Genomic DNA, 17,404 nt, shown 5'->3' on the forward strand with positions numbered 1-17,404 from the left:
TTAAAACCAGATTTGGTGAACTTTACCATTGTAACTTAATAAGTGTTATAGCCCCCTCCCCTGCCCCTCATTATTTTGCAGTTTACTATGCAAATAAAAACAAAAAAGGACAGCCAATTTTCCAATCAATCCCTTTATGCCTAAGCAAAAGTGAAAATGCCACCAAAAGTTCATTATTTTTCAAGAGATAAAACAGTATTATTTCTACATTATATAAATTGTTACAAGTATTAATTAATTAATTAATAAATAAATATATATATATATACATACTTGAAGGATTATTTATCATTGTTTATAGTGCCTCGTATATAATAAACAAAACTAAAATGCATTTTAACAGAAATTGTAATAATTTTTCTTCATTACTCAGTAATGTAAATTTCAAATAAATTTTTATACAACCGAATCTCTGAAGTGATGTAAATGAATTAAAAAAACCAATTACCACCATAAATTAAACTACAAACTTACAGGCACAGTAATCTGTGGTTAATCTATGGTCCTTTTACTAAAGGACCATATAACCTTTTTGAATAAATCTAGGGTTTATTTTACATAAACTGAAATTTTAAGTTATTAAAATATTATCAGTTCACTTTATTTATGAACCATGATGCTAAGTGAATGCATTTTCACCTTGCTGGCAAAAATTCTGATATCTAGTTGAAAGGATAAGTACAGGATAAGGTATGAAAAAATTAATAAAACCATATAAATTTATATATATAATTTTTAATGATTTATTTCCCACAATTCTAATGATCCTGTTTTTTTTTTTAATTTTTGCACATGGGAATATAAATAATACTTACTTTGGCCTAGTGCAAACCATTTGTGATCACAAAAATTATTATAAATTACAATGGGAAATTTTTTTAAGTAGAAAAAAAGTCCAGGTTACATTTTAAATATTTATATAAATCGAGAGGAATTAACGGAACCTACATCGCCAGAATCCATCTTCCTCACAATAATGACAAGATATTTGCTTATCGTCAATTCATTATCACCATCAGTCAACCTCAATATATTAAATTACTAATCAATATCTTACATTATACAGTTTAAAAAAAACAAGCTATACGACAGTTGAGCTGACAAATTTTCATAATTTGCAAATATAGATATTTAATGCAATATATAGATATCTAACATAAAAAAAAACGAAACAAAAAACAATGGAATGCAAAACGTGTCTTTTTTTATATAAAGAATATAATAATTAACACTAAAATAAAATATATGATTGATGTAAAGATACTGAGAAAAACCTCAGTGATGATGGATATAAATAAAATATAGTGACAAATGATCGTTCATAAATTATACAAAAAAAAAAACAAAAAAACTTATGATGTGATAACATAATAGAAACTTTGCCTAAAATGTATCAACGCAGTATTCAATTTGTTTGTTATGTAAACAAAGAAAAACATAAGAAAACTGCATTTACGATAATATAAAATAATATAATACAAAAACTGAATGAGTTTTCTTGGATGTTTCTCCTTGATGGCTTTGGAACAACACGATACATTAAAGGTTAAGTCTTTTAGTCGTGTCGGCAGCGTTACTAGCCGAAGGGAGACCGGTCGAGTTTGTAGCTTAAAAGCATTTCCTGTGGACAATAGATGGGCCAGATTCATCATATTCCTGCTTGGAAATCCACATCTGTTGGAAAGTTGAGAGTGAAGCCAAGATAGAACCTCCAATCCATACTGAGTACTTCCTTTCCGGTGGAGCAATGATCTTAATTTTCATGGTGGACGGGGCAAGGGCAGTGATTTCCTTCTGCATACGATCGGCAATACCCGGGTACATTGTGGTACCTCCTGAAAGTACAGTGTTGGCATACAAGTCCTTACGGATGTCAACATCACACTTCATAATAGAGTTGTACGTTGTTTCATGGATACCACAGGCTTCCATACCAAGGAATGACGGTTGGAACAAGGCTTCAGGGCAACGGAATCTTTCATTACCAATCGTGATAACCTGTCCATCGGGTAATTCGTATGACTTCTCAAGAGAACTTGAAGAAGCTGCTGTGGCCATTTCCTGTTCAAAGTCCAATGCGACGTAGCACAATTTTTCTTTGATGTCTCTTACGATTTCTCTCTCGGCAGTGGTGGTAAAGCTGTAACCACGTTCGGTAAGGATCTTCATTAAATAGTCAGTCAAATCTCGTCCAGCCAAGTCCAATCGAAGGATGGCATGAGGAAGAGCGTATCCTAGACAGAAATAAAACAGAATGCAGTAGTCATATAATAATAACATAAAAATCATTATAGTTAAACTTATTGGTTTCACTGACCAAACTAGAAAAATGTACTGGTGTGCTCATAAGTGAGCAAGTTGGGAGATTCAAGTATCACTGTTTTAATACTAGCTACACTTCAAAATAAAAAAGTTCAGCTTTGATCAAATAAAGATTAAATCAATTTCACCTCCAATATAAATAGTAATATTCGATCTAATTACATTTCAATTCTCAAATAACTTTTATAATTTTCAGACAATACTATTGCATGTTAATTTTATCAAAGAACATAAAAAACCAATAAATACTAAAGTTCTCTTAAAAGTCAAAATATGGAACAAAAAAACCACCACTCAGATTTAGAATTTTTACTAAATAGCTCCTTTTCTAAATCTTTTTCATTTATGTAAAAAAAGAAAGGTATTGCAGTGAATGATTTCAAATATATTTTTTTAAAGTTAAATAACATATACTAAGGTAAAAAAAAACCTGAAAGCAATAAAAAAAATCCTATTGAACACATCCACAAATCTGACCCCTTTATTTAATAATCTGTCCAATAACACTGTGATAATATACAACACAATATCGTAGATTATATACATGTTGTAGTTAAAGCTTTACTCTGAGCATAAGTTTTTATTTATGCAAGATTAATATGTTTATAGTGCTTTACCTGTGATTATACCCAGTACATTTTATGTAATGAATTATCATATACTACCACACATTACCAATTACATAAAATGCACAGAGTATAGTACAACACCACAGGTAAAAGCACTCTATTCATCTTGAATAAATAAAAACTTTTGTCTCATAAATAAGCTTCAATTATAATCCTAGAACAATTCATGTTTAGTTTATATCAACTACAGAAGGATTTTAATTAAATTTATTTAGCGTGTAATGAGCTAGTTGAAAAACATGGGCAAGTACCACTAACCAAAGCATAAAAAGTCAATATATAAAAAATTCTTTACACAATCCCAGATTTCAGTAAACATAAAAATAACCACCAGATAAGATAAACCAACTAATTAGTTGCCGATCTCTGCCGTTCATCTGGAGGTCCCAGATTCAAATCCCAGTCAGGCTGACAGGCATGGCATTTTTCATAATCTACTAAATTTGAAATTAACTACCCACAGGAAACTAGTGCTAGATTGACGGAAAAATTAGAATTTTGTATACCAGTCATTAGATTAAAATACAAAATACTGTGCGACTGAAATTAGAAAATAAATATATTGTGGCTGCTTTAATGACTCAAAAAGACGTAGATATTATAACAGTGAGGTAACTGACAAAGCTAACCAGCTTCAAGATTGTTAACTGAATAGGAAAATATAGGCAATAACCCAACAAAATCTATTAAATAATTAATACATACCTTCATAGATAGGAACAGTGTGTGATACACCATCTCCTGAATCCAACACGATACCAGTTGTTCTACCAGAAGCATATAATGACAGTACAGCTTGAATTGCTACATACATAGCAGGTGTATTAAATGTCTCAAACATGATCTGTAAACAAGAACAAAATAAAATTATACTCTTACAATTTTTGACATATGAACAATTCCTTATGCTCACATACATCATTACAGATCAAATGATGCAGTAAAACCATCTTTTAGAACAACCATTAATCTTTAATGTTTCTGTCCACAGAAATTTTTTGAAAATTTAAAATAGAAAACAACCATTAATGATTGATTGTATGCTTATTTAAAGTGAATGCAATTATTATATTTCCGAAAACAAATTACCCTTGACAATTGATATGGCAGTAGTTTTTTTAATGAGCAAAAAATATAGACAAATTATCCAACACTATGTATATGCTACTTTTTGTGTAATTTGTAATACTTTTAATTTTCATGTTATATTTATCAGACGATGAAACTTTTTCTTCCATTACTTTTCCATAACATTACTGTGTACTCGTCAAAAAGTTTAGTAAGCTCAGAGTCATGTAGGTTGGGGATGGATTAGTGGAGTAAAACTGACTTCTTGTTATTTATAGGATTTCCTTTAGCAGAACAGTATCCTCTCCACTGTAACATTAACCATGCCAACTGTACTTCAGTTAGCCTAAGTACTAGTAGTAACATTCCTTAACTCTAATGAGCAATACCAATTTAAATTTTAGCAATCATTAGAAAATAACTGTTAAGACAATTGCCCCTTAAATCAGCAAATGCTTTTAGTCACCGACCAATTTAGCCAACTTTTGACAAAGTAATTACTACAAAAACATCTGTATATAAAAAAAATCCCAAAATAGTTATTTTGAAATGTTTTAAAATGTTATCTAGAATCCAAAATTTAAGTTTTAAGTATAATTATTTAAAATATAAACTCAGTTTATTATCGGCTGCAACCAGACAACAAACATCCTTTTAACAAAAGCACAAGATTTAACAAATATATTAATCATAAATTACTAACTGTAATTTCCAAAAACAGTGAACTTAAAAAATTTCTAGTAGTAAATATATAGGAAGTTGGAATGAAATAAAAACTTCAATAAATATACAAGAAGGCTCATGAGTACACTCCATTGTGGCTAAGACAATGCCAAGTCTCTATTAAAAACTTCTCAACTTCAAATTGGCATAACTGCATTGTTAAACGGTTTCCGTAAAATATATTTGACAAAGAGAAAATTACAAGTACACATACATATTCATCCAAAATTAGTCATGTTTAGATTGTTTCTTTAAAAGAATGTACTCATATAAAAACGGGGTTGATAAAACCAATTTTTCAGGAAGAATATGTCGTTTGGTAGAGGCATTATATACTGTAGCAGTATTTTTACCACTAAAAAATTATAGAATACATGAAAATTTTACTAACTGGTTTGGTGGGGAGGGGCAAAAAGAAATTTTCTATAATTGGGCCAAGAGAATCAATTTTAGATCGATCAGAAATTTTTTTACAAAGTATTAGATTTTATAATTATGGATCAGTTCTTAATATAAGTTTATACTACGAAAAACAATTATAAAAGTATGATCACTAATACTTTTCCTCAAAATTTACCAAACTACATGGCAGTATACTTTTATCTAAGTTTTGGGGTTTGAATCCCGCTTAAGCTTGGTAGTTTTATAATTACAAAATTCATCTTATCATGAAGTGACTTTAATCAAGCATAAACCTGTTGTTGCTTTATTAATTGTAGTTTATGACAGATCTAAGTACATATACTCAAAGGTAAATATGGCTGCTAAGATTCAGAACACTATACAGCCATAGAACTACTGTAAAGTTCAATATATGTTGAAAACTACTGCACACAACTAGACATGAACAAGCATGTGTACATGGGAATGAAATGCTAATATTAGCTATTTTATATTACATATTCACACCATAAATGGAGTTTCAAGCAACAAATTTTTGTATGAAAATTAACAATATTCAATATCAAAGCACATCTTACCAAACCAATCAATAAGTTCACACAATATTTATAAAATAAAAATAAAAAAATGAAACATACCTGGGTCATCTTTTCTCTGTTAGCCTTTGGGTTCAATGGAGCTTCTGTTAACAATACTGGATGTTCTTCTGGAGCAACTCTCAATTCATTGTAGAAGGTATGATGCCAGATCTTTTCCATATCATCCCAGTTGGTAACAATACCGTGTTCAATGGGGTATTTAAGTGTAAGGATACCTCTCTTAGATTGTGCTTCATCACCAACATAACTGTCCTTTTGTCCCATTCCTACCATAACACCCTGTAAAAATAATATAAATATTTTTAATAGCATGTATTATTTTAGTCTATGGCAATGCACAATCATTGTCACGTGTAAAAAATATTTTTTTACGTAGACCAAGATAGGCACATTTCAACCCCCTCCTCCACAACAGAGTTATAATAAATGGAGGTTTAATAAATATTTAAAATAGGTTGCATTGTCTAATTTTATCAGATTAAACATATATCTTTATCCAACTAATAAAGAAAGATCTGTAGATTAATTTCAGCTGACCAAAAAATGTTATGCTACAATTAATTTGAAGTATGCAGTCAATTAATTCATAAAAATCTACTTACTTTCATCTGCATGTGATTGAATCAAAAAATAAATATTTTTTGAATAAAAAGCGAAAATTAAATAATTAATCACACATCATTGACTTGTGTGAATACTACTCAAAGTTTTTCTTTTTTTTTTATAAAGACTATATATAATGGGATGCAATTTTTTTGACAGCATGTGTCAAATGTGATGGCAATTCTAGATTACAAAAATTCAAAGGAAAAAGTGTTCAACAACCTAGTGCTGTTTAATTTAATAACAGGTGAAATTATAAATAGAAATTCATAATTAAACACAAAAATTAAGGTGTTGAGAATATGAAACAAAACCATAGATGTAAGGAGAAAATTATTTTTCAAAACAAATAACTGACCCACAAATAAATTTTCATAACTATTTAAATCTATAAAGGAAGCAAGGGTATAATATTTTTTTTTTTACTTTTTTACTCATGTATGTAACTAATCTATGAAAAATTGTCAAACACAATTAATTAGCAATGACTTCTGTATGAAATAAATTATACAAGGAACAAATTGCAATTTAGCTAGTAGAAAATTCTTTAAAGGTAACAAAAAAAAAAATAAAACACTTTGTAAGCATAAAAGGCGAGCCCCTAAACATAACAATAGGAGAAAAAATTAGTTGTTTCAGATTTAGAACTGTATACAATGGTTTTATATTTTTTCTTCAAATATTAAAATTGTGACTATAATGAAATAAAAGGGTGTCTATAAAATTATATTAATAAATTTAACAAAAAATTAAAGCCACAAAATCAAATGATTCACTAATGAAGCTAAAAAGAAAACTGCAAAAGGAACGGTAAAACAATGAAAATGAAAAATTTCAGTTGACATATACAATACATTGCACTTTAAATCAAATTGAAATTAATCAACTAATCTTTAAAGATTAAAAAACCAGCCTGTTATAATTAAGAAATAAACACTAGGTTGCTCAGAGATATGAATACATTGTGAATTACATTATGAATTTTGGAGATGTGTACTCGCTCAGACTAAGTATGTTAAAAATTATTGAAAACCTAAAAAAAAAATGATTAAAGGTTTTTATAACACAAGCTAATTTCATGCAAATAATTTTTCTTAAGTTCAATTAGGCACAAATTGTGCTAGTAGTTATGTGAAATATCCCATTTCCGGTTGATTAAGGTTTGTATGTTGCAATTTTAACAATGAAAAAAGGGTACTGTATTCTAAAGGAATTTTCTAAAAAACTCGCATAATAAATCAATATTTTGTAATTCACAGATTCATTACTCTGGTTCTGATATAGTCATTTAATTTACTATCAGGTAAAATTTTTGGATAGTTTGTTACAGGCTTACTTGATGTTATAATAAAAAAATTTACCAATGTTATTTCATCAAAATATTTGCTGAAATTTCAAATTATTAAAACAAATTTTATACAGCTATACTTTTATTTTGTAACTGCTCCAATGGTGATAATGCAATTGGAGCAATTAAGGATAATTCTTTCAGAGTAAAATACTATTTCATGTTAGAAATGTACTAAAAACATTTACTTTACAATATAAAGACATTATTCATGAACATGACTTAAGATAATCTTGAATTGAAATATTAGACATATTTAATGTTGTTAAATACCACATTGACCTTTTACATAAACTGTTGACACATTAAATATCAAATATAAAAAACTAAATATATCATGATTTGATTTTTTGTCTTACTCTAAAAAGTTTCTCACGATTAATTAACTTAAGACACTAGTGAAAATATTTTTAACAAATTTAAGGATTAGTTTCTAGGCTAGCTAAATTGGGCACGCTCAGATTTTCAACAATTCATAAAATGTTGAGGGCCCCCAAATAATTTTAACAAATGCATTTGCATTTTTTTTTATACAGAAGACAACAAAAGGTTTATTGGTAACTCAACAATTGAGTATTTGTAATTCAGAACCTCCCCTGACAAAACCTAAAAGGCCGTGGTAATATTAGATGATGTTAATATAAATTTCACGTCAACAATGACTACTTGTAATTTTTGAAATGGAAAAAGCTGGCGTTTGCAAACTACACTAATGGAAACAACTTGGCTCACTAGGGCAACAATTTAGCTTTCTTACCGTTACAAGGATGCAGCAGATTTAACACAATATTTATTATTATATCATTAAAGAACTACCTGTACTGATTTTCATTAACTTTCCAATTTTGAGTAACTAAATATGAAAATGAATTTGATATAAATATTATTAAGGCTCTTGTAATATTATAAATAGGTTCACAACTTTCCTGAGTTTTATGGTAACCTTTCATCACAATTTTTGTAAATTCAATGAAGATTTAGAAGCAGAAATTACACTAACTTCATATAAACAAATATGTTAAATACTTGTGTACAGATATTTTTAACTTAATATATTGTGATTATAATATAGAATATTGAAATATTGTGTACATATAAAAACTTTTTGTTAGCTTAAAAAAAGTTGAACTTCGTGAAATCTTACTTCTGGCTTTTTGAACTAATACACAAAAGCTAAAAATATAAATTTTTTAAAAGTTTAAATGGACTTAGATCTAGATGGCTTTAACTAAGGAAAATAAATATGTAATTAAAAAAAACTCCAAGCTGTCTCTTTAAACAAAGGAATAATCAACCCAATAAAGCTAATTTAGCCATTTGAAGTCCCACATAACGACCCTAAAGGAAAAAAAATGCACCAACAGTTTCTATATTAATGATATGAATAAGTTTTGTTAAGTTATGAGTTTTTAGCTGCTTCTATGTCTGAAAAACAAGCCACTAATAGAAATAAAACTGAAAAAATAAAAGAATGGTTTTTACCTGATGCCTGGGTCGGCCAACAATTGATGGGAATACAGCTCTTGGAGCATCATCGCCGGCAAAACCAGCTTTGCACATACCAGATCCATTGTCTACGACTAATGCAGCAACTTCTTCGTCACACATTTTGTATAATTGTTAGTTAATATAACTGAAACAAAAACAAGAAAACTTAGTGAACAAAAATTTTAAATATTTATATTCATACTTAAATTGGCTTATTTAAGTAAATATTACAAAACACTACACATTAAAAAAAAAAAATTGAATGACAGTTTCTTTTAACAATTTTTTTTCTTTAATGTTATATGATAAAACTAACCAAAATAGCCATGTTTTGGCTCCTTTTTAAATTCAGGGCTTTTAACTATCATCTCACCTGGAGAGAAAAACTAGTATTTTGAACACCAATGTTCAAAAACATTTTTATTTAAAAAAAAACTAAATAAAGGAAAAAATCCAAATTTATTTTTTATAAAATGTAAAAATTTAGCATGGCAATTGACAGCCTTTCAACACAAAATATGGAAGATTTGCTTTTGTAATTGTATATGTAATTTTCTTCTTTCAAATTTTATCATATTATGAAATGCTAATCTAGAAATAAATAACTTCTAACATAAGATTCACAATTTCATACTGGGCTTAGACAATATATAACATGTACTGTACTCTAGTAATCAAATAAAAAGCAAATAACACAACATACATAATTAAAAGAATTTCGTTTTCTATAATTTTGATTTTTTAATAATTGATCATAAAGTTTCTTTACGAATTGATTCATTATACACAACTAATTTCCACAACTTAAAAAAAAAACTAGCTCGTTCTGTAATCCTGACTGGCATTTCTCATTTCAACTTGTTATTCGAATTTTATCAACTTACTTCCGAGTTATTTGGTTTTATAAAATGTCCAAATTAATTACAAGTTACACTATCGCTGACTATAATAATAATTTAATTACCAGCCAAACTAAACTGAATTTAAATTTTAAAAAAAGGGTGGGGTGGTGCAAGTTGTCGAAAACAAAATCGTACTAAGTGCTCGGGATCATTTACCTTTCAATTACAAAGTCAATAATAATAACTATGCTACGGAATGATTTTCATAAGCGAACTAATTAATTGTATTAATAACTGAAGAAAATTGATACGAGTAACATAAGTCAACCTAACTACTCCCAAAGAAACCCCGAACACCAAGCAAGTAAAAAAGTCAACTAAAAAACAAATGCTTAAATAAATTTAAAAATTACATAAAAAACATTATAATCCTTGAATAAACCCACAACAAATCGAGAAATCTTGCCTATATAAGGACCGGCATGGCTGTCATACGCCCCACCCAACAAATAACTGGAAAAGAATATAAGTGAAAAACACTTCCAACAATATCACCTACACTTTTTAACAATATATGTACGCACAACACTTACTTTTAAATAAATAAATAGTTCCACTATGTTAATCCTTATCCTAGTTCTAAGCGCACTACACACGGAACACAAACTTAAACTGAGTTCAGAAAGCGGTGGCAACTCCAGTAATATAAGGTCCCACACCTCAATATTAAATACCCCTCCAGGACCCCTTCTATACCCCCTCCACCGCTACACTAATAAGGGCATGCTTCTAAACCAATAGGAGTATTCTTTACCATATATGGTATACAGCTCAACATCGTGGCACGCATGCCTTCATGGGGGTAATATCCATGCCGTTAAAAATGGCGTCTATCTACAAAAAGCCGGTCAATGGCAATTTTCCCGCAATACAGTACATAGCACATATAACATTATATAAAATATACGAAACGATATTTTAGTTTACATAAATTAATTTTATTTAACTTGAGACCACGCCCAATTAACTTTGTGAAAATTTTTAACTCTACATAAAAATATCACTAACACACGTGTAATGATTAATTTAGCTTCGTAAATAACAACGTAAACAGATGAGGATGTAGTAAAGAACGTGCCAAGTTCTAAAATCGATCTACTTGTGAATGAATTCTAACACGGTTCTAAATTTAGACGACCACCTGACGGAATAACCATGTGAATACACTTAATAATACGTGAACAGCTAAATTTCCAACAAAAATTGATTTTGAACAATGATTACTTTTTACTGACATATTAACGTTAAACTACACTTAATACTAATACATAATATCGCGTTGGCAAGAAGCCGGTTTAAGGTACTTACCACGTTAATTACGAAATAAATCAAACAATTTCCACAAAAGAAAATACAATATTTCATTAAAATTTACATTAAACTGTAATAATTAGGTCAAATTTATTAAAACTTTCCGTAAAAAAATGTAGATTTCTTACCTTTGAAAAAGAAGACACGTCACCGAATGTGCACACCACTACAAAATTGACGCAAGTGAAGTGAAGGAACAAACTAAACCGTTGGAGACAAGACTCGTCTGACAAAAATGGACTCTTCCATCGGGTGTATGTCTAGAAAAGTACCGGATAACACAATTATCAATAATACAAATATGTTATCTATTAAAATAGATTGAACCCAAAAAATAAATCTTTACAGACGTAATTTTTTCATGATTAAGTAATTTTATAAGATAAAAAGGTAAATATTGTTTTAAATCAAAGTAGTAAATATACGGTAAGTACTAAACACCCCTTCTTGTTTGTAAATGGGTTCGTCCACTCCCCTCCACTATCCGGCTGAATTGCTCATACCATATATGGGCATAAAATGAATAGAGAACTCTGATTGGTCGACGCAGACCTCACTGCTGTTTGATTCAACAGTGAACTGCATGCACACGAGAGACAGGATACTATGGTATATACTAAACATTTCAAAGGGTTGCCGTACTGCCAGTCTCTTGTTTTTACCGGATCTGTTTCGTAAAACGACAGTAATACGACAACCTGTCTTTCCACACAATTTCAATGAACGTTTTATTTTTTTTAACTTTGGGTGTACTTTTTTTGGAAAAAATCCATTCAATAAACCCGATCGGTTTGACAATCCTGTTATTCGGTTATGTACTTCTATCTACCGGTGTTTTTGTTGGAGCAAAATCAAAATGCAAAAAATGTTACACCGTAAACAGTAGTTAACCTATTTCGAACAATTTACCAAATAGCTTAATCTATTGGCTCTTAAAAAATACTCCGTACTTCAATTGTACAAATTCTTTATAAATAATTTTATAGAAATAACTAAATTAACGTTTCTATTCAAACAATTAGTATAAGCCCTTATAACGAAAAACAGTACGAGCAATGCATTTCTCATATATTACCACTTTTCATCTACTGATCATCCAAATAAAATTAAAAAAAAAACTTATAACAGTAAAAAAAAGCTAAACTTTTGTTTAAAAAAAACGACTACCAATCTACTGGCCATTTAAAAATAAATATGTAAATACCTTGATTTTAAAAATTCTTGAATTTATTTGTTAATTGCTTTGTAGAAATTTGTTTGATATTGCAACTACTTAATTTCATATGGATTTTTCAGTGGATAACAAATGATATTATATTCCCACGTATTTTATGTGGTAACATTTAATTTCAAAACAGATACAAATCTGAAACCGAGTTTTGTAAACAAAGTTATGGCCGGAAGGCGGAAGTAGAAAAGTTATTTGTTACACATTAAAAACAGATGCTCTTTTATAGTGTTCTTATAAACATTTTGTTATATTAAGAATTCATTTTTTTGTTGGTAATGATTGTAATGCAGTAAAAGAGAAGCGCGGTTTTGTATTTTTATTGATTTTTTGCGTAACATGGTGCGGTGAAACGATGTCTAACATTAAATTACAATACTTAGTATGATAATAATACGAAAAAAACTGTATTTAATTCATTTTTAACATCACTGACGGGTAAAAATGAATACGATTGTGTCAAAATTAATTAAATACCGATGTCAAAAGTTCTTTTAGTATGGTTATGTTAAATAGATGAAAAATGAAATTTTATATTGAAAGTTTGCTTAGTCAAGTGTTACTCTTTTTTGTATTATGAAAGAAAACGTTTAAGCCTATTAAATTATCAGTACTCTTTAGCATAATTTTCTTTACGTTAGTACTTAATCTATTAAACCCGGTTCGGCACAAAAAAAATATGATGCGTAATTGTATCTAACCAGTATTAACAATACCTTATGGAAAGCTACTACTTTTAGTATTTCCGTATCTTTTACTTGGATTTTTTGTTCAGCAAATTTCCAAGCAAGGATTATTTTTCCTTCATACATTTTTTATGCCTTATTCTTGCCGTATAAAAAATTAAGTTTTACAAATCTCAAAAAAATTTAGTCATACAACACTGAAACCGTGTTTTTTTTTTAATTTGATTATATTTTCCAGTTTTAAAATATAAACTTACAAAATAACGGTAAAGTAAATACATGAAGATATTACGTACAAAAAGATAACGCAAAATAATTTGAGCACGTATTTATCTACTCGATGAAAGTATGGAGAAAACTCAGGGATTATTACTTTTTTTAAAAATTATTATTATTTAAAAATTCATCGACAAAGTATTATTTTATCTGTAAAGGAGATCTTTTAATCTCATTTTAAATAAATTGATGGAAAATTCTGTTTAATTTTAAGGTAATTTATTAAAAATGGTATCAGAACTAACAATTAGGGCTATCCTCGTATTGAATTTCACGAAAAAAAGTCTGGTTTATTGTTTTTTTAAAAAGTGACTATTCTTATTAGAAAAGACTGCACAGCCATAAATACAAACAGAAGGATAAGTTAACATTATTAATTTTCCAAATATCCATCAACATAATTCATACTTATCGGCGCCAAGCAACGACTTAAAACCCTATTTTTTTATCTTGAAAATTCAAAAGATTTAAACCAAATCTATGATGTGAATAATGAATACAACCTTTTCTTGATTTGTTATGAATGGAAATAATAAATGAAGACAAGAAGGAATAAAAAGACACTACTGAAAATTTTGATGTAGGCTTTACTGTAATTATCGGGAAGTTGAATGATTATCATTTTGTGTAATTTAAGATAAACAACATCTACTTTTAATAATTTTCCTTCGATAAATATGAAATACGAATAAAACAGTTTCAACGTGTTTTTCAAGTTGACGTATTATTCTGATCGCGTGGCTGGAATTCCCATTAAATGATACTACTACTATCATTGTACAAAAAGCGAAATTTCTGGGTGTTTTTATTAAATGACAAGTTGTAGTAAGATCAAATTGATTTCGTTTTTTAACAAAATTAAACCGTACTCTTTGATTTGAAGTGCCTTAAAAACACTAAGTTACACAATCTGTATTGATAAGAATAAAATATTTATTTATTGTAAAATTTCCCGTTTTAAATTAGTTGTAACTAAAAAAGTAACCGGTATATCTATTGTGAGAAACGACGATTTCTAAAAGCGAACATGAATTACCTATCAACAATTTTGCATTGAGCAGTTTAACTATTTGTTGTTGAAAATATTTTTTCTTTCAGAGATTAACAGCCTCCCAAATACAATTAACTACAGTCAACAGTGTTAAAAAAAAAAAAAAATTAGCTCATTCTCGAATTCTAAAGCGTGTGGGGAAGTATCCGATTTAATTAAAAACAGTTCAGTCAGAATTCTATTAGAAATCTTTACAAAGTTGTTGCAAATTTATTCGTTAATTATTATAAATGAACTATTGAAGATGATCGTTTAAAAATCTAAATGCGTACTATTTTAGATTTTAAAATTCTCTAACTTGTACATTTTTTTTGGACAGTTTTGTTTGTTATTTCGTTCTGATACCGTTTACCATCATTCATTCTTTGTTTTTAATAAATAAAAATCCGAAAATTTATAGAAACCCGAAAATGGACAAGGTGTGATATTAAATGTTGATATTCTAAAGGATGTGATTACACGAGATTAATTAATTAAACAGTTGTATACATACGAAATTTAAATTAAATCGTATTGAAAATAGTCATGTGAAAAAATCAGGAAAAAATTCTAATTTCATCGTAACAAAGAAGATAACAATATCTTGCTTACAAAAATAAAACTAAATTAGAAATCATTTAACAATTTCAACTACCGAGAGCGTTGTTCTTAGTACACTAAGTTTTGTCTTTGTTCTAAAATTTTAATTGTTTTCGTAGACAACAATGCCTCATTTATTAGTAGTAGCCGACCACAAGTGTCGGTAAAAATTATTCTACTCTAAGAGTAAAATTTTGAGATATTTGACATATTATGGTAACCGTATCTCCTAAACAACTGAGCAATTGTAACCAAAATTAAATGGAAACACGTATTCAGAAGTTATCGTATAAATTTTCATAAAAAATCTGTTAATAAAATCTCAAGACATCAAACAAACCGATAACTATCGAATAAATTTAGCCACTACGAGGCTAAAGCCCCGTTCCGGGAAACTCCTAAAACTGTGAGTTGTTTTGATGCACGGCTTTTATACACAGTTTAATTTAAAATATTTATCTTTTAAATATAATATATTTTCGTTTATTTAATTCAATGATTCTAATTAGAGCGCGCGCGCATACCGTATTTAATTCACGCGGGTAAGGCGGTACTAGCGGCGACAGTCGACTTAACTAAACTAATGTAATTTCACAGCTTACATAGTAAAAATTTCGTTTGTACGGTCGGCAGACTGGTTTAGACGCAAGGCTTAACGCACGAGGTACGGAGTCAACCGGCAGATCGAGTTCGAGATCCAACCAGACCGAGTTACTTTTTTATACTTTAAATATTATTTATTTATTTAATTCTACCGCTTACCTATGACATCACAACATATCAGTAGTTGGAGAATTTTTTGGGTAGGGTTGGGATTTTGCAAATTTTTTTTAGATATTGTTATTTTTTAATTTTTAACAAATGTGCTAAAAAAATATGGCCTTAATTAGCCGAAATCTCGAGATACTGAAGGTGACATTGCTCTATAGTTCACCCCCTTGACCTTTTAAATCGAAAATTTACTGGACTCAATGCCCCTATATGTGGAAGTAATCTAATCAATTTTGGTCAAAATTGGGGTACTTTTTCGTTTTATGCCACCCAAAAAGTTTTGCTAAGATAAACTCAAAATCAATCAAAAATAATTATTATGTTTAAAAAAATATTTTTAGGAGAGACAAAAGGTAAAAACCTTTTTTCAATTTTTGAAAAAAAAATTTGTTCCGATTTTTTCTTTTGAAAATTATAATTTTACATTTATGACTGACCGTATATTGTAACAATCGGGGTAGCTCCGCCCCCCCCCCAAAACCACTCTGACGATCATTATATTTCCTTGATTATGGACATAAAAATAATTTTAAAATCAAAAAAAAATTGAAAAAATCATTTTTCCTCGTCAAATTAAGTTGTGAACATATTAGGAACACATTCAGTACAACCAATTATATTTCTTTATTTTATAAATATAATTTAACCAAACTTAACGTACGCTCGTTTCGCTCGCTAAATTGACTAATTAACACAGAAATGTTTTGTATTTAAATAATAAATTCAGTAATTATTACAACTATTTACTATTAAAATAATCAACACATTATTGTTAATTACTCTAGGTTAGCGAGTGAAGCGAGCATAGGTAAAGAAAATTTACCTTTTTTCTCGCCTAAAAATTGTTTTTTTTTATTTCAAATAATAATTATTTTTTAATTGATTTGGGCAAGAATTTTTGGGTCGCATAAAAGGAAAAGTATTAAAATCGGTTCAGTAGTTCAGGAGATATAAAGTGATTTAGAGGCCAACACCAAACACACACACATACGAACATTAACATCCAGAAAATTTCCAACTGGTTTTTTGGGTTCCTTATAGGTCAAAATCCAGTGAAAATCACATATACCCAAATTAGACCGACTAAACTACTTTCCCTTTTAGAGCTATATCGCTAGAAGGAAAAGTAAAAGACAAAAGATTATATTTAAAAATTAGGATTTCTGAATGAAATCTCCAAAATATATAATTTAAGTGCAAAGTGACACTAATTTAACGGAATCATTTAATTAGGTCAACAATGCAATATTGATTTAAAAAAGGCCAAAATAGAAAAAAAGGTTTCATTCTCATATCCCTTTATCCTGATCCCCGTAGGAGAAGACAAGGCCCTGTAGGGGCCGGCATTGTGACGATCCCGGTCGCCACACCACCCCTTCTGTTTCTAGTCATGATGGGCTTTGCGGGACCCTGATAGG

The 17,404-nt window shown here is 29.0% G+C and overlaps 1 protein-coding gene across 2 annotated transcripts; it reads right to left on the bottom strand.

Moving 5' to 3' along the window:
• Positions 1-715: 715 nt before the first annotated feature.
• On the bottom strand, positions 716-11,676 carry LOC142329804 (actin-5C). 2 transcript variants are annotated; one of them, XM_075374623.1, is made up of 5 exons: positions 11,524-11,676; positions 9,177-9,327; positions 5,783-6,022; positions 3,657-3,795; positions 716-2,234 (listed from the first exon to the last, which is right to left on the bottom strand). In XM_075374623.1, exons 2-5 carry the CDS (start codon positions 9,300-9,302, stop codon positions 1,609-1,611), a joined length of 1,131 nt encoding a protein of 376 aa, XP_075230738.1. In that variant the 5' UTR covers positions 9,303-9,327; positions 11,524-11,676; the 3' UTR covers positions 716-1,608. The 2 variants fall into 2 exon arrangements, with proteins under 2 accessions (XP_075230738.1, XP_075230737.1); XM_075374622.1 differs by lacking the exon at positions 11,524-11,676 and adding an exon at positions 10,618-10,772.
• Positions 11,677-17,404: the final 5,728 nt, after the last annotated feature.

The sequence above is a fragment of the Lycorma delicatula genome, chromosome 9 (genome assembly GCF_047948215.1).
Source record: "Lycorma delicatula isolate Av1 chromosome 9, ASM4794821v1, whole genome shotgun sequence".
Lineage (NCBI taxonomy): Eukaryota > Metazoa > Arthropoda > Insecta > Hemiptera > Fulgoridae > Lycorma > Lycorma delicatula.

What these genes read in the sequence shown, in the direction of transcription:
- LOC142329804 (XM_075374623.1), bottom strand. Translation starts at nt 9,302, where the DNA reads ATGTGTGACGAAGAAGTTGCTGCATTAGTCGTAGACAATGGATCTGGT. An exon ending in TTGGCCGACCCAGGCATCAG is followed by an intron (nt 6,023 to 9,176) that starts GTAAAAACCATT and finishes TTATTTTTACAG; the next exon opens with GGTGTTATGGTAGGAATGGG. An exon ending in CACTGTTCCTATCTATGAAG is followed by an intron (nt 2,235 to 3,656) that starts GTATGTATTAAT and finishes ATTTCTGTCTAG; the next exon opens with GATACGCTCTTCCTCATGCC.